General features: G+C 37.6%; 1 protein-coding gene across 2 annotated transcripts in view; it reads left to right on the forward strand.

Annotated features, from left to right (window-relative positions):
• The first annotated feature begins 4,547 nt into the window (after window positions 1-4,547).
• The window catches only part of LOC106878373 (translation initiation factor eIF2B subunit epsilon), a 160,006-nt gene continuing 138,634 nt past the window's right edge, over window positions 4,548-25,919 (forward strand). For both annotated transcript variants that reach the window (XR_016242603.1, XM_089355153.1), the window contains exons 1-2: window positions 4,548-4,682; window positions 8,244-8,426. Coding sequence is in view for 1 of the 2 variants with exons in the window: in XM_089355153.1 (XP_089211279.1) it covers window positions 8,323-8,426 (104 nt within the window). In the remaining variant the exon portion in view is untranslated. The remainder of the gene's footprint in view (window positions 4,683-8,243; window positions 8,427-25,919) is intronic.

Below are 25,919 nucleotides of genomic sequence, written 5' to 3' on the forward strand. Positions count from 1 at the left end.
GTATAAAATGAACTTCTACATAGAACCTTCCAATATATACAGAAATGACACACACACACTCAACAAAACCTCCTTTCTAAAAAACACTTCCAGCTTTCTAGATACGGCTAATAGAGCTGATGCCACAAACAACGTATGTGGTGGAATGTTTGCTATGAAAACTTGTATATGCACACATGAGAGTAAGGGGACATCCGAGTAAGGCTGTGCACACGAACCCACACATATAGATGTGCATTGGAGTGCCTATAGCGATCTATCTATAGTGTTTGTGGGCTTTTTGGGTGCCTTGTATTTCTAAGGGTTTTTTGACATATATCTTTTTTATATGTTTGCATGTCCTACATGCTATACCTTCATTTATGTATTCTTTTTTACTACTATTATTATTTTTTTCCTGCTGTACCCTTATTTGTATTTTTATTTTTATTTTTATTTATATTTTGATTTCAATTGTATTTTTATTTTTATTTCTATCTTATTTTTGCTGTTGTTTTTCTTCTGGTCTCTACCACACCTCTGTTTTTACCTCTTGCTCTACATCTGTATGTAACCCTTTGTGAATCTCTGAAGAGGCCTAGAGGTTCGGGCATGTAACCCCATTTCAAAATGTCATCCGATAATCACTCCGGAAAGGAATATTCGGATAGAATGGGGCCTGCCAAAACTAGGCCATAACAGCTGTAAGATTAAACTTCTGTTCATCCTCTAATTCCTTATGTACTTTGTACTTCTATATGTAAACCATGTTGGCAAAATAACATAGTCTGCCATGGACACCTGTGCTTTGGTTCTTTCTTTCTTTTTCTTTTCTTCCTCTCTTTTGTCACTTTTGCTATGAATTAAATTAATGAATTCAACGGGATACACCGTCTGCAAGTAGTTGGGTTCAGCATATTATCCTCCATTTTCTAATTGTTACACAAATTTTGGGTAAAACCTCCACTTTTACCCGCTCCCATTGATTGCACCTAGTATAGCACTAGTGTAGCAATATTTGGGTACCCTCCCAGCAGTATACTGGATAGATACTATCCCTTAGTGGGTTGTACCCCCAACCCCTAACTCTCTCACGTTATATATATATATATATATATATATATATATACATATACATATATATATATATACATATACATATATATATATATACATATACATATATATATATAAATATATATATATATATATATATATATATATATATATATTTATATATATATATATATATATTTATATATATATATATATATATATATATATACATATATTTAAAAAAAAATTTTTTTTTTTAAGTTTCAGCATAGAGCTGCGGCCATGCTGATGCACTAATTTACCATGGTTTTGTTCTATATTTTTTTCCTAAGGAAACCTTTTTCATTCAAAAATACAAACCCAAACTTAAGCATTGCTAACACATTTAAATTAGGAAATTCATCACCCCACTGAGAAAAAGAAGGAAAAAAACATAGAACAAAACCATGGTAAATTAATCAAATTCTACCACCTCCTAGATTTCGATTATCTCCCCTATACCGGAACAAATCCCTAATTACCTCCCCCTATCTAGAACTCTTCTTTCTCAGACTGGAGCGAACACGTTACAATGAAGTACAGAAATTTGAAAAGACAGCACGAAACCGGTTATTTCTCAAAATACAATGTTTATATACCAAGAAGATTTTCTAACATTTTTCTGACATAATTTAAATATATACTTTAACCATGTAACACAAGCCTTCTGTAGTTTTTTCACTCTTATTATCTTTTATACATCCAACCACATGCTTTCACATACCAACTTTCTCACACATATATATATATATATATATATTATCTACTACATATGTGAACAATTGGTATGTGCCTGTTTGTGGCATTGTTAGCTAACTCCTCCTACATCGTTTTATTGATTTTGATGAAACTTGACACACTTGAGTAGAATTCATATCTAGAAAGCCTGTGACATACTTCGATTGTTGAAAAAAATCGATAATACGGCCCCTGGAAAGGACCTTTATGTCTACATCATATAAGTAAATTTTTTTAAACACCCAAGGGAAATAGCCCATAGCACTTGCACAATATCTTTTTCAAACACTCAAGGGAAAGAACCCATTTCATTGTCTATGTTCAATTGCTTTGAATATTGATTTTTTTGTGTTGCTTATTTCTAATTTTTTGCAGATAACATCACTTTTATACTTTATTTGAAACTTAAGTAGAACTCGTGTCTGGAAACCTCATAACATACTTAGATTGTTGAAAAAAATCAATAATAGGGCCCTTCCAATGGATCCTTCTATTTAGTACATATTACTAATATTTTATTTAAACATCCCAAGGGAAATAACTGATACCACCTGAGATTTTAGCAAAGCGATGAATATTTTATTCTCATGATCAGCTGACCTAATTCTGCATTTCACTACTCACAGTTTTGAACTGCTAAACATGATTATTGCACTTCCTTAATTTGAATCTTAAACCTTAAAGACTTCATTCATTCATACATTTCTATACATACATATTTTTTTGAATGTCTATTACTCCGATAATTCTGCATTATTACAGTTACACTTTCTCCATGACAGTAGATAAACTTTTTATTCCACTACGTATTTGTAATGGCTTCATGCAGGCATAGCGTGGATTTGATCCTCGATTGCCAAATTTCACTTAACACTTCAACAGTGCTTTCCTCATGGTAAAACAATAGTTTTTCTGTGTATGACAGCAGTTATATATTTCCCAGATGCCATCGCTAACCAGAACAATGTCTTTGCCTCTCGCCAACCCCCGTCAACCTCCAAAAACCTCTCTCAGCAACCTTTAACAATCTCTCTTCTCTAGCTGACAGTTTTTTGTACATTTTTGTGATGGAAAATACACCTTTTGAGGCAGTTATAACGAAATTGCTTTCTTATATCAGAGTAATAAGGTGTTTCAATAGAACATCTTTTCACTTTAGGAATTACCGGGTACACCAGCTAGTATATAGATATATTGTATTCCTTTCTGTCGAAGAGCATAGGCTCGAAATGTAAAAGACTTCCTCACTTTCCGAGCGTTAAACTAATACATCTGTTTGTTGTTTACACACCCGTCTTCACCTTTTGTTTTTTTGTAAATTCTCACTATATATATATATATATTTTGTCTTTTTCTCTGATTTGTTTGAGTTATTTGACTGTCGCCATGCTGGAGCACCACTTTTAGTCGAGGAAATTGAACCAAAGATTCATTCCTTGTAAGCCTATTGCTCATTCTATCATTCCCTTCTGGCGAACTGCTTAGTTACGGGGATGTACACACACTAGCATTGGTTGTCAAACAACATTGGGGAGACAAATACTGACACGCTAACACACACACACACACACACACACACACACACACACACACACACACACATGCATATATATATATGTATATACATATACGATGGGCTTCTTTCAGTTTCCATTACCAAATCCACTCACAAGGCTTTGGTCTGCCTGAGGCTATAGTGGAAGACACTTGCCCAAGGTGCCATGCAGTGAGGCTGATCCCAGAACCATGTGGTTGGTAAGCAAGCTACTTACCACACAGCCACTCCATGAGAGCTATGCTGGCGGGAGATTTGTCTCCTTGTAGGGCCACCCAATCCAGACAATTTGAAGGGTAGAGAGCAGTCGAAGAGTACTCAACTGGCCCTCCATGTTGTAGGTTTAGCATTGCGCTAACAACTCTGTTTTGTAAAAAACATACCTGTTACAGAAACCGCAAAGTGGTTCTATGTTCCTCGAGGAATCATGAGGCCTAAGAAGAAGAGACTGGCATATCGTAGGACCTATCTACGTCCTTTTTGTGAACCACTTAAAACAATCCCATGCCCTGAAAGGGACACACCTAAATATACACTCTTGCAAAGTTCTACATGCAACAACAAATTGTAAGCAATAACATAACCCAAATTTTATCACTAACAATTTCTCCAGAACACCTCTATATCACAACCCACCCTACAACCTAATTACCACTCTACTCAAACTCACACAAGGAAAATTTTAAGTTAGCAGAGACTATATACAGCCAAGGTTAACTTCAATGTATTGTGGTACAATGATGGCTTAGCTGGCCAAAACTTTGAAGTCACTGTAAATAATATTCTTGTTTCAGAATAAATGTAGCTTTACTGTACCAATCTGATTTACTACAGCTTTATGTAGCAGCTGATCATTCTATGCTATTGATTAGCAAAGTAAACTGGTAAATAAATAACAAACAATGAAATGATTCATCAGAAAACACCCCACATCTATAAGAAAGAATGTATTTAAACTCTTATTTAACCTACAGTGAAGTATTATAATATTAAAAATTTTCCATTTCTTCTGATTCATGCTGCTTTGTGCATAAAATGCAAACAGACACACCCACATGAATCTTACAGTTGAAGGACACCATTTGTCAAATGTCAAAATTCATTTTGATTAAGAATAAATGAGATACACTTTAAGTGTTTGAAACACTAGTAATGATACATAATTTTTTATTTTTTGTGTCTTTTAACAGGTTTTGTTGCCATTAGTAAATATACCATTGATTGAGTATAGTCTTGAATTTCTTGCTGCAGCAGGGATTGAAGAAATCTTTGTCTTTTGCAGTAGCCACTTCAACCAAATTGATGAGTACCTACGGTATGTATTAGAAATATTGCATGGAATTATTATTGATGTAAATTCTTTCTAAATAACATCAGTCCATGAAGATTCTCTTTGTTAGGAGAAGGGGTGCTGCTAAAGACATGGCCATCCTCCTCCTCCAGCTCTCACATTCTCTCCACTTCCTCACATCTTCATTTTAATGTTCATACTTTCATGGGTTGGTTAAATTCATTGGGGTAGACTTTTCAAGGAAGGTTATATCTGTCCTAATCTTTCAAACAGAAACACCTCAATAGCTGGAAATGTTTTCATGGAAGACTACAAATGAATGACACCACTTTATAACCAGCATTCAATGTCAAAACAAGGGGACGTGAACACATGCATGCACACACACACATGCGCGCACACACACGCACGCACACACACACACACACACACACACACACACACACACAATGTGTTTCTGTCAGTTTCTACCTACTAAATCCTCTTTCAAAGATTTGGTCTGCTGTGCAGTGGGACTGCACATGAAGCTACGTCATTGTAAAGCAAACTTCTCAGCTACGCAACACAACTATGCCAGCAGTATATATTAGATTTTATTAACCATATCTTCATTTCCAACATAAAAACGGAGGTGGTTGTTGATATAATCTGTGAAGTGCTGATTTCTTAGACAAAGACTGGATGATTAGCGCTTGAATTCCTTTGATCTTAGTGTGTCAATCTGAGCTAATTTGGAAACTAAACAATGAACAATATTGTAAACGTAACAAATTGCCCAAAATACCAGATTTATCTCAATTGATGTTTTTTTGTGATTGTCTTTCACTGGCGGTCACTATTATTGAGTATATTACTTATACTGCTTTACTACACTACTATACTACTATATTTTAATGTTGTGCTAATAATTATTACTGCTGAAGTCAACTTTATCTTTTATTTTGGAGTTGATGAAATAAAGTACCAGTCACCAGTCTTCAATATTGCCAGCTAATTCCCTTCCCCTCAAAAATGCTGGCCTTGTGCCTAAATCAGAAACTACTGTTATTAAAAGAGTATTGCAAGTTGCTTGATGCATTATGTAATGTAATGTGTAAATGACGTAAACATTTTCAAGAAGTATAAGCAATGCGGGTGAGAAGTTAAGCAAGTTATGTATGGTTATGGCATTTATTTATCAGCATCACCTTTTATATTCTGCCAAACTTCTCATTTGTATTGCTTAAAAGTCTTCTTGCAAACATAATTATTATTGAGTGAGGGAACAATGCATGCCATCAAAGTGACACTAGGGTGCAAATATATTGACTCAATATACCCATCTGATAAGGGTACACCAGTCACATGCATCACAACCATGTGTGTACAACATGATAATCTCATATAAACATAAACAGTGCATGACCTTGCCAGTGGAGCCCAGTTAGAATTTTCTTCAGGTTGAGTAGCCCATGTGCTCAAAAGGTCCTTGAATAAGGGTTGTTTAAGGATGATGAATAAAACACCCGTGTTTCCAGTGGCAAATTATTGAAACTCCTAAGAATTCCTCTGAACACATGGCTATAATGCTCCTTCACTATTTCTGCTCATGATCAGAGATGCACATATTGTCAGCCACTAAGGGACATGTGCAAACTAGTTATGGTCAAGCAACTGACAAACAAATCTGTGCTATTGATCAGAATATTTGCTGTATGTAGCCCATCTTTTATACCAAGACAAAACCTGTACATGTTACCACTTTCAGTTGGTTACTATGAGAGCCACTGCCTGGTACTGCATCATTAATATTATTAAGGCGGTAAGCTGGTTGAATCATTAACATACCGGGCAAAGTGCTTTGTGGCATTTTGTCTGAGTTCAAATTCTGCCAAAGTCGACTTTACTTTTCATCTTTTGTGGGTTAATAAAAAGAATACCAGTTGAAAACTGGGGTCAATACAATCAACTTTCCCCTTCTCTCAGGCTTGATGGCCTTGTGCCAAAATTTCAAAATCATTATTATTTAGGGCATTGAGACCTGAGCTGATCAAAGTCTTAGTGAGTGGATTTGCTAGATGGTAACTGAAAGATACCTGTCATATATATGTGTGTGTGTGTGTGTTGTCCACCTATCTTGACATCAAGCAATTGATGTAAATGAACATCGTCGTCATCAAACAAGGAATTTCCAGTTTTCCTGGGAAACATTCTGACCATAGAGAAATATTACTCTACTTGGGTACAGGTGAAGATCAGCAATAGGAAGGACTAGAAAATCTGTCCCAATAAATTCCATCTGATCCATACAAGCATGGAAAACAGACATTAGAATGATGGTGGGGATGATTTATGAAGTCAGATACAATACGTTGCAATATTTATTCTGACTTTTTATCACCCGAGTTCAAATCTTGCAGGGGTCAGCTTTTCTTTGAGTTTGATATGGTAAAGCTTTGATTGCCTCTTTTGTTACTGTATTTCTGTGAAGATGCTTTGGGTTTCTTTCAATTAATTTTAAATATAACAAAGAATTTAGTAAAATAAGATTTAGTAAAATAGTTATCATTAAGCTAGTGTTAAGAACATAAATTGTGACTAAGGTTTGGTGGAAGATTTTAATTCAGAACTTTTGAAAACAAGACATCTGTAATACAAAAGCCAGAGTCGGTTTCAGCCAGGTTGGTATCAAGAGGGTTAAGCACTGAGGTCAGTGGTACTGATTAACACTTCTCTTCAAAAAATGCTGGTCTTGTGCCTAAATTAGAAACCATTATTAAAGGTGGCAGGCTGGTAGAATCAGAGCATCATAAAAAATACCTTGTATTTGTTCTAGTTCTTTATATTCTTAATTTAAATTCTGCTGAGATCAGTTTTGCTTTTCAATCTTTATTAGTTACCATTGGGATCAATGGTACTGGCTAATTCACCACCCCATCAAAATTGCTGGCTTTGTGCCTAAATTACTAGTATTATTATTTTTTGTCCCAGCACTTTGATTTGAATTCAAATCCTTCTGTGGTCAACTTTGTCTTCATCCCTCTGGAGTCAATAGAATAAAGTACCATTCTAATACTGGTACTTGACTGTAATCAACTTGCCCTCTCTTCTCCTAACTATTGGTCTTGTGCCTAAATTAGAAGCTGTTATTTTTGAGCGGTTGATTGGCAGAATTATTTTAGAGTACTGGACAAAGTTCTGTATGATATTTATTCTCTTTACTTTTTGTGTTCAAATCTCATGGAGAACCTATGATATAGTGCCTCTTAAGTACTGTGGTTGATATTATTGACTAACTTTCTCTCTCAAAATAGCTAACCTTGTACCTAAATTAGGAGCAATATTATCATTAGTAATATTATGAAGACAGCATGTTTGTAGAATTGTTAGTGCATTGGATAAAATGCTTAGTGGCATTTCTTCCAGCTTTACATTTTGAGTTCAAATGTTACTGAGTCAGTTGTGCATTTCATCTTTATGGGGTTGATAAAATAAGTCAAGTACTGGGGGTGGATGGTATTGACTACTCTCCTCCCCCATCCAACTAAAACTTCTGGCCTTGTGCAAAAAATTTGAAACCATTATTATTACTATTATTTTGTTTAGAGATGCAGGTTGGTATAAGAAATCTTCACTGATTGTGACTGTAGTCATCTTGAAAGGATGTTACTCTCTTGGGGATGCAATGCGAGATATCGACAATCGAGCACTGATTCGTAATGATTTTGTTTTGTTATTTGGAGACACTGTTGCCAACTTGAAGCTGACAGATATTGTACAAATTCACAAGTAAGTCAATGGAGCAGGTTTTATTTTAATCTTTTTTTCATCTTTCTCTTGTTTTTGCTGCTTTTTACAAATAAATTTTGTTTCAAAAATATTTTGCTTTCTACTCATTTTATATTTTTTATGTTATATTTTGGCTTTTATTTCTGTTTCTTTATGTCAGTGTTTCTCAAAGTGGGCAGTGGAAAATTTTATACGGGTACTTGTGCAGATTTTCATTTTTGACTCTGTCTCTTATTATTTAAGAATATAATGTAATATTTGGGAAAATGCTTAGCAGCATTTATTCTGGCTTTACATTTTTAAGTTAAATTCAGCCAAGACCAACTTTGCCTTCCATTCATTTGGGGTTGATGTAATTCACTAGCCCCTCCCCTAAAATTTCAGGCCTTGTGCCTATAGTAGAAAAGATTTTTATTATTATTATACTATCATAATTGCCAATCAACTTGTTAGTCACAATGACACATGTCAATGATAATATTGTACTTCAGAAAAATGAATTAGTAAATTAAACAAAACCAAACATATATATTGCCAAAACACATAAAAGTATAATTTAAGACCTCAAAATATTTGAAACATGCACACACGTGTGTGTGTGTACATATACAACTTAGATAAGTACAAATTCTCCTATGTTTTATGTTAGTATGTAGAATAGAACAATATAATTTTTTTCATATGCTCCTAAGTTTATATGATAATACATAGCTTGAAATGTTGATTTATATGTGGCTTAGGGTGTATTGAAAATTATTATTATAATATAAGTTCTGAATGTTAACTTACGTTAAGAATCAGCGTAAGGTGTATTAATAATAATAATAATAATGATAATGATAATAATAATATTAATAATAATAATAATAATAATAATAATAAAAGGTTTGAATATTAATGTACAATAAAAAAAAAACAGTGTCCATCTTGCAAAAACTTTCTGTAGTGATAGACATAGTGTTTTACTTTCTTATTGCAGGAAGTGAAAACAGAAGCTAAGTTTTTTAATCTTTGTCTTAGTTTATTTTCGTGTAATGTTGTTTAATCTTTCTCTCCTGTATAGCATCCTTATCAGCTGATTTCTCATATATTATGTGGCATAGATTAGTACAAATTCTCCTGTTTTATGTTAGTATGTAAAACAAAACAGCATGATATTTTCATATGCTCCTAAGTTTATATGATAATATCATCATCTAACATCTGTTGTCCATGCTGGCATGGATTGGCGGGTTTGACTAGGGCTGTCAAACTTGCATACTAACATTGCACATCCAACAAAGCATACTAACTTCATTTCTTTCAAACCTACGCATGTCCTCGACTGTCATAGCCTGTTTCACTTCCATGTAGCATGGCTGTTCACACACAGGTATCATACAATCTGCCTTTTACTCTGAGAGAGGCCCTCTGTTGCCATCAGGGGTAGGAGCTCTCTGAACTTTGCCCAGCTTAATCTTATTTTTACAGCTACGCTCTCAGAACGTCCACCTCCACTACTGACTTGGTCACCTAGATAATGGAAGCTGTCTACTACCTCTAACTTGATCCCCTGGCAGTTGGTGGAGTATAGTATTTTCTGCACATTTTCAGCATTTATTGTATCTGTGCATCTTCCACATAAAAAAAGCTAGTTTCCCTGTTAACCTTCCTCTGATATTGCTGTACCTCTTATGTATCCAAAGCTTACACCAGGTGCATCTTATGGAGTTTCTACCTATGCCTTTCTACAGATTGAGCAGGGCCATCTACCTGAAGGGATTTGTGATTTGTCTGCCTTTCTACTTACTATGACTTTGGTTTTTGCTAGGTTAACCCCAAGGCCCTTTGATTTTAAACCTTGCTTCCACACCCTAAATTTCACCTGTGTGTTGAGGTTTCCCCCTCTGTATCCGTATTTTTTAGTGCGTGCACTTGTCAGCTTACTGTATAAGTGTCTGAATGCACGTACATGAACCTCATAATGTATATATGTCAGTGTAGATGTATGTGTTTGAGTATATATGTATATATTTACATGTGTATCTCTGTGTGAACTGCATGTTCATGTGTGTGTGTGTGTGTATATATATATATATATATATATATGTAGATAGGTACAGCGTAATCCATAGGCGGGAGAGGTGCAGCTGGAGAGTGCAAAGTTCAGAATAAAAAAGTCCAGAATAAAAAAGTCCAGAATGAAAAAAGGTAAGAGAGTCCAGTAATTTGTGTGTGATGAGTAGAGACAGGATTAGCTGGTGCGACCACGTGAATGTGTGCTATGTATGGGAGAATTCACGAAAAAACAACAGACGAAGACTGGTGGTGTAAACAACAAATGGATGTATTAGTATAATGCTCGGGAATAGAGAAAGTCTTTAACATTTCAAGCCTATGCTCTTCAACAGAAAGAAACAAGGAGAGAAAAAAAAATATGTGTAGTGGTCAGCGATCTATCATGGTGAATATATATATATATTTTTTTCTCTCCTCGTTTCTTTCTGTGTTCCTTTCTGTTGAAGAGCGTAGGCTCGAAACATTAAAGACTTTCTCTATTCCCGAGCGTTATACTAATACATCCATTTGTTGTTTACACCACCTGTCTTCGTCTGTTGTTTTTTGTGAATTCTCCCATATATATATATAGGTATATTTCTATCTGTGTATATATGTGTGGTTGTATAGGTGTGTGTGTTTGTATGTATAAATATGTAAAATTCATACCATGCAGTGTAGTGTTTGTATATGTATATATATATATATATATATATATACATATATATACAATATATGTGTATCATAGCATATAAGGTTAATACTGTATAGGTATAAATGGACATATATTACTACTTTCATGCCCTTCTTACTCCTCTCTTTACTGGATCTTAATCTGGATGCTGTATGGGAGTGAGGAAATTATACTTCATTGAATCAAATTCACAATGTACATTACACTATCAAGCAAACATTTACACAGATCTTCTTTTCAAACACAAACAAAAAACCCACAGCAACTACCTTTCCCTTGTCCCTCCCAAGTATACAATTTTAGGGCTGCAAACATCAATGTTGTTACAATGAAGGGGGAGGTCTGTTGAGATTGTTGAAATGGAGCATTGCTATGTCAATGTGTGTGGTGTGCAAGAAGTGAGATGGAAAGGAACCTTTTCTAGATTCTTCATGGATAAGAAACAGAGGTTTGAATTCTTTTGGGTAAGCAGGAGTGATGGAGTGGGGGTGTGTGCATGTTCTTAGCAGAAAAGTAGTTAGATAAAGTAATTGAGGTAGTCAGACTGTGTGATAAGGTTATTAAATTGAGACATATCATAGATAGATTAACAATTTATTTGTACTTATGCCTCACAGGCTGGACTGGCTGATGAGGAGAAGGATCCTTTTGCAGACTACCTCAATGACAAATGATAGAGATTTTGCTATTGTGGCCGGCAACTTTAATGGACATGTTGGGCAGCATTCCCATGGATTCCATGGTAGGCATGTGGTTATGGCTTTGGTATCTGGAATGAGGAAGGTACAAAGCTACTTGAATTCTGTGATGCAAATGATCTTGTGATCTGCAACTCTAACTTTAGAAAACCAGCCAGCTACCTAATTACTTATCAGTCTGGTGGGAATATAAGCCAGGTTAATTACCTCCTCACCAGGCAAGGAGACAGGCTGATGTTCACAAATGCAAAGTCTTTCCCAGGTGAAGAGTGTACACCCCAACATAGGCTACTAGTTAGTGACTTCACAATTAGGGCCAGAGAAACTCAAAGACATAAACCACGCTGGAAAAGAAGATTATAGAAGCTAAAAGACCCAGTAAACCAACAGAAGTTTAGAGACATTCTACTGGAAGCCTCTGATGATAGAGAGGAGGAGGAAGGGACATATAGGTTAGAGGACAACTGGAAGTTCTTGCAGGACAATTTACTGGGTGCCACTGACCAAATCTGTGGTTGGTGCAAAGTCCCAGCCAGGCCAAGGGTGACTTGGTGGTAGAACAAGGAGGTGGACAGTGCTATAAACGCAAAGAGACAGGTCTGGAAAGACTGGGAAAACAGTGGAAGTAAAACATTATATCAGGGAGTCAGAAGGCAAGAGGTTTACATAGCAAAAGGAATAGCAGAAGGTAAGAAGTTTGCCAATGTTATACAGCTTGAGGTGTTCAGGATTGCAAAGCAGTGTATCAGAATAGAGATGTGGTAGGTGAGAAATGTGTGCGAATGGATAATGACATGCTTGTGCTTAGTGACTCTGAGAATAAAGATGCGTGGAGATGCCATTATGGAAGGTTGTAATGTGGAGAATGATTGGGAGAAGGAGAATCTTTCAAATATTGACCCAATTGAGGGACTAGCCATCAGAGTTGATAGCAGTATAATAGATAAGGCAATTAAGAAAATGAAGACTGGAAAAGCCCCTGGACCATCGGGTATCACTGCTGAGATGATTAAAATATCAGTGGGTGTGGGATACTGCCTAGTTGCTCATATTAATCAGGTTATTCAGGAAGGCATCATCCCCAAAGACTGATGTAGCAGTATTACATCAGCTGCTACAAGGGTAAAGGTGATGCCTTAGATAGAAACAACTACAGAAGTATCAAACTCCTGGACCAGGTCATGAAAATTACAGAGAGTTACATCTCAACTAATTAGGGATAAAATTAAACTAGATGAAATGCAGTTTGGTTTTGTGCCAGGGAGAAGTACCACAGATGCCATCTTCATAGTGAGACAGTTGCAAGTTGAGTATTTGGTTAAAAGTAAGCTATTGTACTTAGCCTTCATCGACCTGGAGAAAGTTTTCTCTCATATCTGGTGGTTTCTAAGGAAGGTAGGAGTTGAGGAATGGCTTGTTAGAGCTGTTAAAGCCATGTTCAGTAATGTGAGAGTTGACCTTAAATACAGTAATGAATTTAGCGTACAAGTTGGAGTACACCAAGGATCAGTTCTTAGTCCACTTTTATTTATCATAGTATGGAGGAATTCAAAACTGGATGCCCATGGAAACTACTATATGCTGATGATATTTGCTCTTATTGCAGAATTGGAGAAGTTCTGAGTTTGGAAGCAAAACTTCGAATCAAAGGGCCTCGACCCTTTCGTGACTATATTTCTTACCAAAATACACCCCTCATGAGTTTCAATTAAATTCTAAAATAATCATGAATTAAGACTAGTTTCATTAAACAATTGTAATTTTTTTACTTATCAACATATTAATGTGATATTTGGACCATAATTGAAGAAAGGGTTCTTAATCAATTCTATTGCATAATTTTTGTCTCAAAGTGACTCTAATTACAGGTAAATTCTAGGTAAACTGAGCAAAATGTAAAAATATTAAAATTTTGTTTAAACATTACTGACGAAAATAAGTCATCAGCTAATATTCAACTGGATATGCAACAAAATTTTGATATAGAAGAATTGTGCACATCACTATATTATCAGTTGAATTTAATGCACAGAAGAACAGGTGTACCATGAAGGTAAAATAAACTGAAATACTGGAATTTGTTTTTGAAGAAAACTAGAAACTTAAATACAACTAAATGAAATAAACTCACACACATACATGAATACACAGGAACATATATAATAAAGATTTACAATAGAAATTAAATCAAAACTTGTCACTCACCTTACAGGCAAATTAAAATTACAAGTAAATTAAAATAAGAAGTAAAACTAAGTAAATTTGAAAAATATTTATACAATCTAATTATACATATATACAAACAATACTCACACAATATTTCTATCATGGAAAGTTGTTAAAAACATCCCACTCTACATACTGCAACCTTGCAGAATGCACATAGGAAAGATGTTTCAACTGGCCGTCCACTGGGAGTTTTCCTTTGTTGATGTAGACATTCACGTCACTGCCTTTTGCGGCCCTTGATTTTTTCTAATTTATGTAGATCAGCTGAACTCAGAAGGAGATCTCTCTGGCAGGCTTTGCTTTTCCTCCCTGCAGCTATTTTTTTGGAGGAATAACCTGCCCTCAATTGCGTTGCTGCATCTACTTGGAACTGCAGATGGTCGCACCGCTTGCGAACCCCTCCTGATTTGGTATATAATATAAATGCATTTACAATGCTCATGTTTACTATATACCAAAGCAGGTATCGCCAACATTTATTACCCGGTCTACCAAATGGATAATAACTCATCATCTGGTTCAGCTGATCTACACCACCCATGTACCTGTTATAATCAAGGTTTATAAACGGGGTGCCATTTTCATCTATACATGGTTATGCACTGGTAGATAGAAAATGTATCTGCCTCTTATCTCTGTATGCAGTCGCTAGCAGATTTCCTTTCTGCTATTGGATTATTTCACCTCTTTTTTTTTTAATTTTGCTTTTTTTATATCCAATGGCAGCCCTTTTCTACTAGCAATTACTGTAGCACACGTATACGTTACCACAGCTTCTAAATCTACTGCAAGTTTGACCGAACTAAAAAATCGGTCAAAAAATAATATATGGCCCTGGTTATTGTATGGAAGTGGTAAATTCCAGACCACATTGTACCTTAGGCCATGCTGACTAACATTATTGTCTCTTTTCCCCGTATAAAAGCTAAATCCACAGCAGTACCCAGTATTTGCTTCACAAATTTTCCAAACTTTGATTCCCCCAGTTCGCAGGCCTTCCTGGCATATACTGTCGGAAGCGTACCCTTCCTTTATACCTCACCATGCCCTCATCGACGGATAAGTATCTCTCAGGGTTGTAAAATGTTTTATATGCATTTTGAACGCAGTAAATGAGGGGTCTTATTTTAAATAAGGGATCAAAGTTTGGTTCTCCACGTACTGGGATACTACTAGTGTCTCTCACATGTAAATACTGGTTCAGTTTCACAAATTGCATTCAGGTCATAATACTGGAAACATACTGATCACCAAAAGGTTCCTGATTGCTCCAGTAATTTGTAATTCTGGATAACTGTCTAATACCCATAATAATATTTATGGCAAAAAATGCCCGTATTTCATCTACGGTTGCAGGAAACCACAAGCTATCTTTTTTTCTAGCTTGTTTACATTCTGCGTAATGGTTTGTTTCCACAGTGATCGCTTCAAACAAGCATGCTGGAAAAAATAAGGAAAAGTCTAATGGTTTCCCTTCTTGAGAAAGACTATGAGTAGACCCTGTCTCCTCAGAAAAATTCTTAATAAAATCATTTTTTAAGTTTTTACTCCATTCTGGTGTAAAATCATCCTTGCTGTCGGTGTCACTGTCACCACTTTCAGTTTCTTCAGAATCTCTGCTTTTGGTTTCAGATACAGAAATATCAGATTCATTTTCGTTCACCTGCTTTTGTATCTCATTCATTCTTTTCCTCGATATCTCCATATCTTCCGTTGAAAAGCCTTCAAATTTAGAATCACTGCTTGATAGCATGAAACTCCTCCATTTTCAAAGTTGAAAAAAACTAACGCTAAAAAAATATGGAAAAAAATCTTCCAAAATTCACCAAGTGCAAATATCACGCCAAACAATGTTGGATACAATAACTCAACTGTTTGCAAAGTGAAATCATGTGTTTTAACGAATGTACTAACAAGATTTGGGTTCAAATTTACATTTAAATAACAACAGGTACTCTTGGCCAGCTATAACCGGGTTGGTCTTCATCATCATCATCATCATCATCATCGTTTAACGTCCGCTTTCCATGCTAGCATGGGTTGGACGATTTGACTGAGAACTGGTGAAACCGGATGGCAACACCAGGCTCCAGTCTAATTTGGCAGAGTTTCTACAGCTGGATGCCCTTCCTAACGCCAACCACTCAGAGAGTGTAGTGGGTGCTTTTACGTGTCACCTGCACGAAAACGGCCACGCTGGAAATGGTGTCTTTTATGTGCCACCCGCACAAGCCAGTCCAGGGGCACTGGCAACGATCTCGCTCGAAAATCCTACGGGAGCCAGTCAGGCGGTACTGAGCCAAAAAATTTTTCAACTGGCTACGGTCGGGTTAGTAACAAAAGGGTTACTTGACTTAGCTAAGACTAAAGTTTTTGTTAGTGAGAAAGGAGATAAGACTCTCCTTCCTGTTAGCAAATGGCCCTGCTCAATATGTAGGAAAGGAGTGGGATGTAATTCCATTTGCTGCACCAAGTGTAAGTCATGGATGCATAAGAGATGCAGTGGAATTGTGGGTCGGTTATCAGGTAAGGTCGTTTTTGTGTGTGGCAGATGCACAGGAACAGTAAGTACTAAGACCACGAGGGACTTAAACTCTCTCAAATGCCCAGAAGGCTCTCTTGAAGTAGTAGATAGTTTCTGCTATTTAGGTGACTGAATTAGTAATGGTGGTGGATGCTCTGAAAGTATTGTTTCTAGAATAAGAATAGGTTGGAGGAAGTTCAGAGAACTACTCCTTTTGTTGGCAAATAAAATACTCTCTCTTGGAGTGAAAAGTAGATTGTATGATGCTTGTGTGAAATCAGCTATATTACATGGTAGTGAGACATGGACTCTGACTGCAGAGGACATGTGTAGAATGGAGAGGAATGAAGGTAGTATGCTTCATTGTATTTGCATCATCAGTGTGCATGACTCACAAAGCATGATTGTGTTGAAAGAAAAGTTAGGCATAATATGGATTAAATGTGGTATGCAGGAGAGGAGAATGTGTTGGTTTACACATGATGCATATGAGTGAATGCTGCTGTATCCAGAAGTGCCTGTCACTGAAAGTGGATGGTACCTGTGGAAGGAAGAGACCCAGGAAGACATGGGATGAAGTGGTGAGGACTGATTTTAGGATGTTGGGGCTCACGGAGGAATGACGACGGACAAGGATGTTTGGCAATATGAGGTTCTAGAGAAGACCTGTACACGAAATTGAGTGCTAGAAGAGTTGTGTCCCACCCACACGTACTTTTCACCTTCTCTACCCTAAGCAACCAAATTTCAACTCCTAAGCTGCAACTTTCTCTTCCTCATATTCCCTCTTCATAAACTATGATTGTCTTCCAGTCCCCTTTCTTGCCCTCTCTGCTCTGCTCACTGTATCAATGCTCCCCCATCCCCAGCATCCACACCTTATTTTTCTGCCCAAGTTCTATGCTCAGATCCTTGTTACTTGTGAGTATACCCTAGCACTACACCAACTCTCTTCTGCTCGCACTTATACTTTTGTTGTTTCCTACTCTCGCTCTCTTTCCCTTCGTCACTATCTGTGTCCTTTTCTTGTTTTTCCTCTGACTAGGTAACCAAGTATCTCCTTTACATCAGCACACTTGTTTTTGGCCTCTTACTTGTACCTGTCTGTCTCTCTCTCTCTAGTTAACCATGTACCTCCTCTATTGCAAGACACCCATTTCTGCCTCTCTATTTCTTTGTTATTCTCTTTAGTGGAGTTACAATGTACATCCATAAAGATCTCGTGCCCCAGATCCTATTGTCACATTTAAACTCAGTGTGTGGCACACTAATTGTACGTGTAAGACAACTTGACATAGTCATATATACTACATATTACCCACCAAATGCCCCAAATCACATGGGCCTATTCAAAGACTGCTCTGCAAGATTAGAAGACATCTTAACCAAAATAGAAGAGCTCATCAGTGTACTTCTCATAGGAGACTTCAACCTGCCCAATGTGGAATGGCATGAAGGCCTTTTCCTCTCAGGAATGATACAATGTGAGCAAAATCAGGTGGAATCCTTGCTCAACCTCTCAAAGAAGTTATACATGGTGCAAATAATACTCCAACCAACCAGGGTAAACAGTATACTTGATCTCTGCTTCACAGACAATGTGAATCTCATCTATAATGTGAAAGTGACACTGACACTAGTCTCAGATCACAGTATAATAGAGCTGACTATGTACGGACCAAAGGAATTCACAGACATGCAGCTCAGGAGAAGTACCCCAAATTTATCCAATCTGAACTACCAGAAAGTAGACTGGAAATCATTTGAGAAGATCACCAAATGGAACTGGTCCTAATGTTTCTCTACACCTGACATAGACATGAGACATGAAATTGAAAACTTTCATGTCCATAATGCAAACCATATGCTACAATTTTGTCCAGAGAGAAGGTCCACTGCACATAAAGACAAGATACCCACAGAGAGAAAGTTGTTATGAGATGGTGTACAAAGATTGCAAACTGCCTCAACAGAGAACTCAATGGCAGTGAGAAACCCCATCTGGAAACAGCACTGCTGGAGATTGAAAAACAACTGAAGCACTCACATAAGAAGGAAAAAGCAGACAGAGCAGTTTGGGCCATAAGAAATATAAAATCAGACCCTAATGCCTTCTTTAAGTATGCTAAAGAAACTGCCTCTGTGCATAGCAAGGTAGGGCCACTCCTCCAAAAAATGATTTGCTCATGAAGATAAGTGAAACACTGAATGAACTGTTCAAAAGTGTGTTAACCCCACCCCTATGGCACATGCAAGTTAGCAAACCTGTTGAATTCTTTACAGCTACAGAGGTTGAATGGGAGGCAGTAACAATTGATTACATCAACATCAAAGAATGATGATATAGATGCAAACTCAGTTGTTGACCCTGATGGATTCCCAATAATCCTTCTCAAGTCATGGAAATGAGTCCTTGCAAAACCATTACAGCTACTTTTTCAGAGCTTCCTTGCAAATGGTAAGTTTCTGGACAAACTAAAGGAGGGTATAATATGCCCTATCCATATAGAGAAGGCAGAGCAGATGCTAAAAACTATAGGCTTATCTTTCTGACTTTGCATATCAACAAAGTCATGAAACAAATAGTCTGAAGGAAATTAATTGCATTCCTTGAAGTGAATGACTTGCTGACTGACCCCACCAGCATGGTTTCCAACCAGGTAGAAGCTGCCTGACATGTGGATGTGATGTATCTTCCACTATGCAAAAGCCTTTGACAAAGTTGATCATGGTATGATTTGTCACAAGCTGTGTAATCTTGGCATAGTCAGAAATCTTGGAGAATGGATACATGACTTTCTAAAAGATAGAAGTCAGGTAGTAGTGGTCAGTGGGGAACAAATAATGAGTGGTGTTCCACAGGGCACTGTCCTGAGGCTGCTGCTATTTTAGTGGCCCTCTCTGACATGCCCTCAGCTGCTCAAGTAGCCCTTGCTAGCTATGCAGATGATACAAAGGTCTCTCAGAAGATACAGAACCCTGGTGAGATTGTGCATCTACAACATGAGTTGGATGCAATATACAGGTGAGCTGAGAAAAATAATATGCAGTTTAATGTTGAATCCCAATGGATAGCAGATAGAATGAACTGGCCCAGGAGGCATTGCAATCCCTGAATCAAAATCAGTGTATGACCTGGGCATTGACATGAGGTGCATATTAATTTGTTGGCGATAAAACACAGGCACATGGCCAGATGGATCCTTTGAACTTCAAAACTAGAGACTAGGAAACCATAATGGTCCTCTGGAGGACTTTCATCCTCAGCCATCTGAATTACTGCTCCCAACTATGGTCACTAAACAGTTTTCTCTCTAGCATACAACATCTGGCGCCCTGCTATACCCAGTTTTTCTTTCAAATCACTTACACTCTGTTGTATATGCAGACTGATATTATTCATCCAGCGTAGTATATGGGCTCTGTTTCTATCAAGCCTTTGCATGTATTCAGTAGTCACATCTCACCACCATATAGCATAGCTGTTCACATACAGGCTTACATTCTGTCATGTATGCACACTGGCATTAACCATCCAGCGGAGTATACTGGCTTCATTTCTTTCAAGCCTTCACATATCCTCAATAGTCACTGCCCATGTCGCATAGCTGTTTGTACACAGGCATCATACAATCTGCCTTTCACTCTGAGGGAGAGGCTCTTTGTTACTGTCAGAGGTAGTAGCTCTCTGAACTTTGCCTAGCTTATTCTTATTCCAATGGCTTTTCTTTCAGAACAACCTCCACCACTGCTAACTTGGTTTCCTAAGTAATGGAAACTGTCTACTGCTTCTAAGGATCTTCCTTGACATTTGAGGTTGTCTATTTTTTGTACATTCCTGTGTTTAATGTACCTGCACATCTTCCACGTGTAAGCACTCCTTACTCTGTTAGTTTTCTAGTGATACTGTTGCACTTCTTATGTATCCATAGCTTGCACTGGGTACACTGTATTAAGTTTCTACTTACACTTTTTCTACATATCGAGCAGGGCTATCTCTCTGGAGGGAGCTGTGACGTCTGTTTTCCTATTTATTAGGACTTTGGGCTTTGTTAGATTAACTCTAAGGCCCTTTGATTCCAGGCCTTGCTTCTATACATGAAATTTAGTGATAAAACAAGGTCATAAGTATAGAGGAGCTCCCAAGGGCAGCCAGTCTTAATTCCTGTTATAGCTTGGAGGACTATGATAAACTAGTGGGAGCTGAGAAGCAATCACGGGTGGACTCTTTCTTGTACACTAACTTCTTTGCTGTTCTCATTTGCAACTTTCACATTACTGACAATATCCCTGTACATGACTTTTACAGCTCTCGCTAACCACTCATCTCTCCCTGGATTCTGTGTTGCCCACCAGATAAGGGAGCAGAGGGCCCCATGTATATGTATGTGTGTGTGTGCGTGCATGTATGTATATATATGTGTGGTTGTGTGTGTATATGCATGTGTAAGTATATGTGAATATATATAGATGTGTGTGTGTGTGTGTATACGTGTGTATGCATATATATATGTATGTGTGTATGCATATATATATATATATATATATCTATACTATATATAAAATAGAGATGTCTGTGTAATCGCTTTTCACGTGAAATCGACTTCACCAAATGCTTCCATACTTGTAATGCATGAATAATTTGACCTCGGATAAATCTTAGGCTCTTCATTTGATTTTTTTAATTAAAAATAAATAATATTGCTTTATATTTAAGATTCACTTCTTTAAAAAGGTTCCTCAATGTCAACTTCCGGTATTGACGTAACAACCGCAAAAAGCTTCACTTTCTATTTTGTGTGTTCGTGTGTATGAGAGAGAGAGAGAGAGAGAGAGAGAGAGAGAGTAAATACTACATACACACCGCTCTCTCACTCTGTCTCACACACATACACACGCACACACACACACACCTTGACTCACTCACACTCTGTCTCTTACAAACACACACATACATAAATGTATACAAACATATTTACAAAGACACACGTGTGTATGCGCGCGCGCGTGCGTGTTTGTAAGAGACAGAGTGTAAGTGAGTCAAGGGCTGTGTTGTCATATGCATACATCCAAAGATGTATGTATATTTATGCATGTACGTATACATGACAACAAACCTCTCTCTCTCTCTCACTCACACTCTGTCTCTTACAAACACACACATACATAAATGTATACAAACATATTTACAAAGACACACGTGTGTATACGCGTGTGGGGGGGGGGGCTCCACAATCGCCGTTTAATTCAATTACTCTTCTGAGGATATTCACGTAAATCATTTTTTTCATTTAATCATCATCATCATCATCATCGTTTAACGTCCACTTTCCATGCTAGCATGGGTTGGACGATTTGACTGAGGACTGGTGAAACCGGATGGCTACACCAGGCTCCAATCTAATTTGGCAGAGTTTCTACAGCTGGATGCCCTTCCTAACGCCAACCACTCAGAGAGTGTAGTGGGTGCTTTTACGTGTCACCCGCACGAAGGCCAGTCAGGCAGTACTGGCAACGGCCACGCTCGAAATGGTGTATTTTATGTGCCACCCGCACAAGAGTCAGTCCAGGGGCACTGGCAACGATCCCCATTTTAATTTTCGTAAAAGTTTCCAAGTACCAATGAGGCTTTTTGGCACATCTTCAATTTTCCCCATTCATGAGAGGCGCCCAGCCATCATTCATCTGAGAGTCCATCTACAGAATGTCCTCAAATTTCTATACAGCATATTTTGCCTTTTTTTTCTTCAAGTATATAAGCAACAATTTCATTCCCGAGCAACGCCAGGTGCCTCTGCTAGTATATATATATATATATATATATATATATACATATATATATAAGGTTAAGAAGGGTATTGGATTCAACCAAACCCAAAGATACAGGTAATACCGAGTAAGTGCTGTATACCAGCTAGTTTTGCCCCATTCGTTGTATAAACAAGAGTGGGGATTATAACATAGGTCGTGTATTAGTGTGTGTACATATAAAGAGAGAAAAGAGAACAATGGCAAAGTTAGCAGTATATTTTTAGGATATCCATAAAATATACTGCTAACTTTGCCATTGTTCTCTTTTCTCTCTTTATACATATATATATATATATATATATATATATATATATATATATATATATATATATAATGTATGTCTATATTAAAATCAGCAGAAATATTGCAAAAACTGTTACTCAGAGTTTCACGTTCCCATTTGTCAGACAGTTTTGTTAGAATGTATGTATGTATATGTGTGTGTTACAAGGTGCGATGTGTAAATTGTCACTATTTTAAATCTTTAATTTCGCGCTTACTCATTGTTTGTTTTTTATTTTGTCGACTACACAGTATAGTAAGGTCAGTTGGTCACCACTTGTGAGAAAAACAGTACCATGATGCAATTCACTCTGCCAGAAATTTGATAATGACATGCTGTACTGCTTGGCATTTACCCTGGAAACTCCAGTATAAACATTTCAGAGTGTTTGGATATCAATCTGAGGATAGTGCAGAGGATTTGGAAAGAGCTGAATGAATCTAATGGTGATTATGAAGTTACAGCAGCTCGTAAAGCTCACTCTGATTGTTCTTATAAGAAAAGAACTCCTGAATTTGTTGGTGAGATCCAGGTCACAATTGACAACGATCCCTCCAAGTCAATCAAGTCCATCACCAGGGACATGGGAATGTCTGAGTTTCTTATCAGGCAATAGTGCATGAAGACATTTGGTATTCCTCATACAAGATAGGAATGGGCCAGTTTTTATCCCAAGCCATCAAAGGCAAGAGGAAAGAATGTGTTATGAAGCTTTTGAACAAACTCAAGCATCCCCTCCAACTGAACATGCTTTGGTTTTTCTCAGATAAGAAAAATTTCTGCCAGGATCAGATGGCGAGCACGCAAAACAACCATTGGCTTACCATGTCCCCAAAACATATACCAAGAGTGATAAAAATCAAACATCCAGTCAATATCATGGTGTTTGGAGTGATCACTAGTGATGGTGACATTATGCCTCCATTTATCTTCCTACACAGCCTCAGACTCAACATGGAGGAGGTAGTGCTTCCCTGGGTCAAGAGGGTGGCTGCTGGGCAAACCTGTCTGGTAACAGGACTCTGCACCATGCCACACAAACAGGAGAACCTACACATGGCTGTCAGACAATTTCTGCGACCACATCTCCCCTAACATCTGGCCACCTAACTCCCCAGACTGCAATCCCCTTGATTTATGTGTGGAGCGCAGTTGATTAAAAGACCAACAAAACTCCTTGTAACACATAAATGAACTGAAGGCAAGGATTATGGCAGCATTCACCAACTTAAATAAGGAGACCATCCAGAAGAGTTGCAGGAGTTTCTGAAGTCGTCTGGAGATCATGGTTGAAGCTCCTCTATGCTGATGACCTTGCTCTTATAGCAGAATCACTACCTGAATTAAAGAAGATGTTCCAGATATGGAAGCAAGGTGTAGAATCAAAGGGCCTTACTGTTAACCTAGCAAATACCAAAGTCATAGTAAATAGGAAAGCAGGCAAATCACAAATCCCTTCAGGTAGATGGCTCTGCTCAATCTGTCTAAAAGGTACACAGAGAAACTCCGTAAGATGCACCTAGTTTAAGCTTTGGGCACATAAAAGGTGCAGCAACATCAAAGGAAGGTTAACAGGGAAGCTAACTTTTGTATGTGGAAGTAGCATATGCACAATAAACGCTGAAAATGTGCAGAAAATAGACTCCATCAACTGCCAGTGAGGTAAGCTAGAGGTAGTAAGATAGCTTCTGTTATCTAAGTGACCAAGTTAGTAGTGTAGGTTGATGCTCTGAGAGTGTAGTTGTCAGAATAAGATTAAACTTGGCAAAGTTCAGAGAGCTCCTACACCTGCTGGCAACAAAGGGCCTCTCTCTCAGAGTGAAAAGTAAATTATTTGATGCCTGTGTGCGAACGGCTATGCTACACAGCAATGAAACAGGTGACATCCAAGGACATATGTAGGCTTGAGAGAAATGAAGCCGATATGCTTGGCTGGATGTACAGTGTCAGTATGCATGTTCGACAGTGTAAGCATCTTGAGAGAAAAGTTAGGTATAAAAGGAATCAGATGTGGTGTGCAAGAGAAACAACTGCGCTGGTGTGGTCATATGATGCATATGGACAAGGACAGCTGTGTAAAGAAGTGCTAATCTCTAACTGTGGAGGGAACCTGTGGTAGACGTAGACCCAGGAAGACATGGGATGAGGTGGTGAAGCATGATCTTTGAACTTTGAACCTCGCAGAATCAATGACTGATGACTGAGACCTTTGCCAATGTACTTGAGAGGACCCGTCAATCCAAGTGCACCCATGCTGGTGGCACATAATGAATGTCTTTTGAATGTTGGGCCTCACAGAGGCAAAGTGGCTGAGTTCCTTTCAAGCGTTGGGCTTCACAGGGGCAAAATGGTTGAGTTCCTTTCAAGTGTTGGGCTTCATGGAGGCAAAGTAGCTGAGTTCTTTTCGCGTGTTGGGCCTCATGGAGGCGAAGTGGCTGAGTTCCTTCTGAGTGTTGAGCCTCACGGAGGTAAAGTGGCTGAGTTCTTTTTGAGTGTTGGGCCTCGTGGAGGCAATGACCATTATATCGTGCTTGGGAAAAAGATCCATTAAGCCGAGCAAAATTGCAATTGTGACAGATTGGCACCCATGCCAGTTGTACATAAACACACCCCAGTGTCACTTAAATAGCACCCATTACACTCTTGGAGTGGTTGGTGTTAGGAAGGGCATCCAGCCTTAGAAAACCATGGCAAATCAGACTGGAGTCTGGTGCAGCATTCCAGCGTGCCACCCCAGTCAAACCATCCAGCCCATATCAGCATGGACAACGGACGTTAAATGATGATGTGTGTGTGTGTATGTATATATATATATATACACACATATATATATATATATATATATATATATATATATATATGGATAATAATAATAAATGGAGCAAAACGCATATAAATAAAAGTTGATATCTTGTTTTTTAGTGTAATTTTGCTACCTCTGGTAACTATTAACATATTTAAATTATCAAAGGTTTTAATAACTGAGATAATATTAATATATATATATATATATCGCATATATATGAGAAGGGATGACCACTAAGTGGACATCCATTATGCTAGAAATAGACCATCTAATGGTCAAACCACAAAAGAAAAGAATGTTCTCTAGGGAAATTCAGCACACACCAGAGAACATTCTTTTCTTTTGTGGTTTGACCATTAGATGGTCTATTTCTAGCATAATGGATGTCCACTTAGTGGCACATCCCTTCTC

Source organism: Octopus bimaculoides, chromosome 7 (genome assembly GCF_046866305.1).
Source record: "Octopus bimaculoides isolate indiv1 chromosome 7, ASM4686630v1, whole genome shotgun sequence".
Taxonomy (NCBI): domain Eukaryota; kingdom Metazoa; phylum Mollusca; class Cephalopoda; order Octopoda; family Octopodidae; genus Octopus; species Octopus bimaculoides.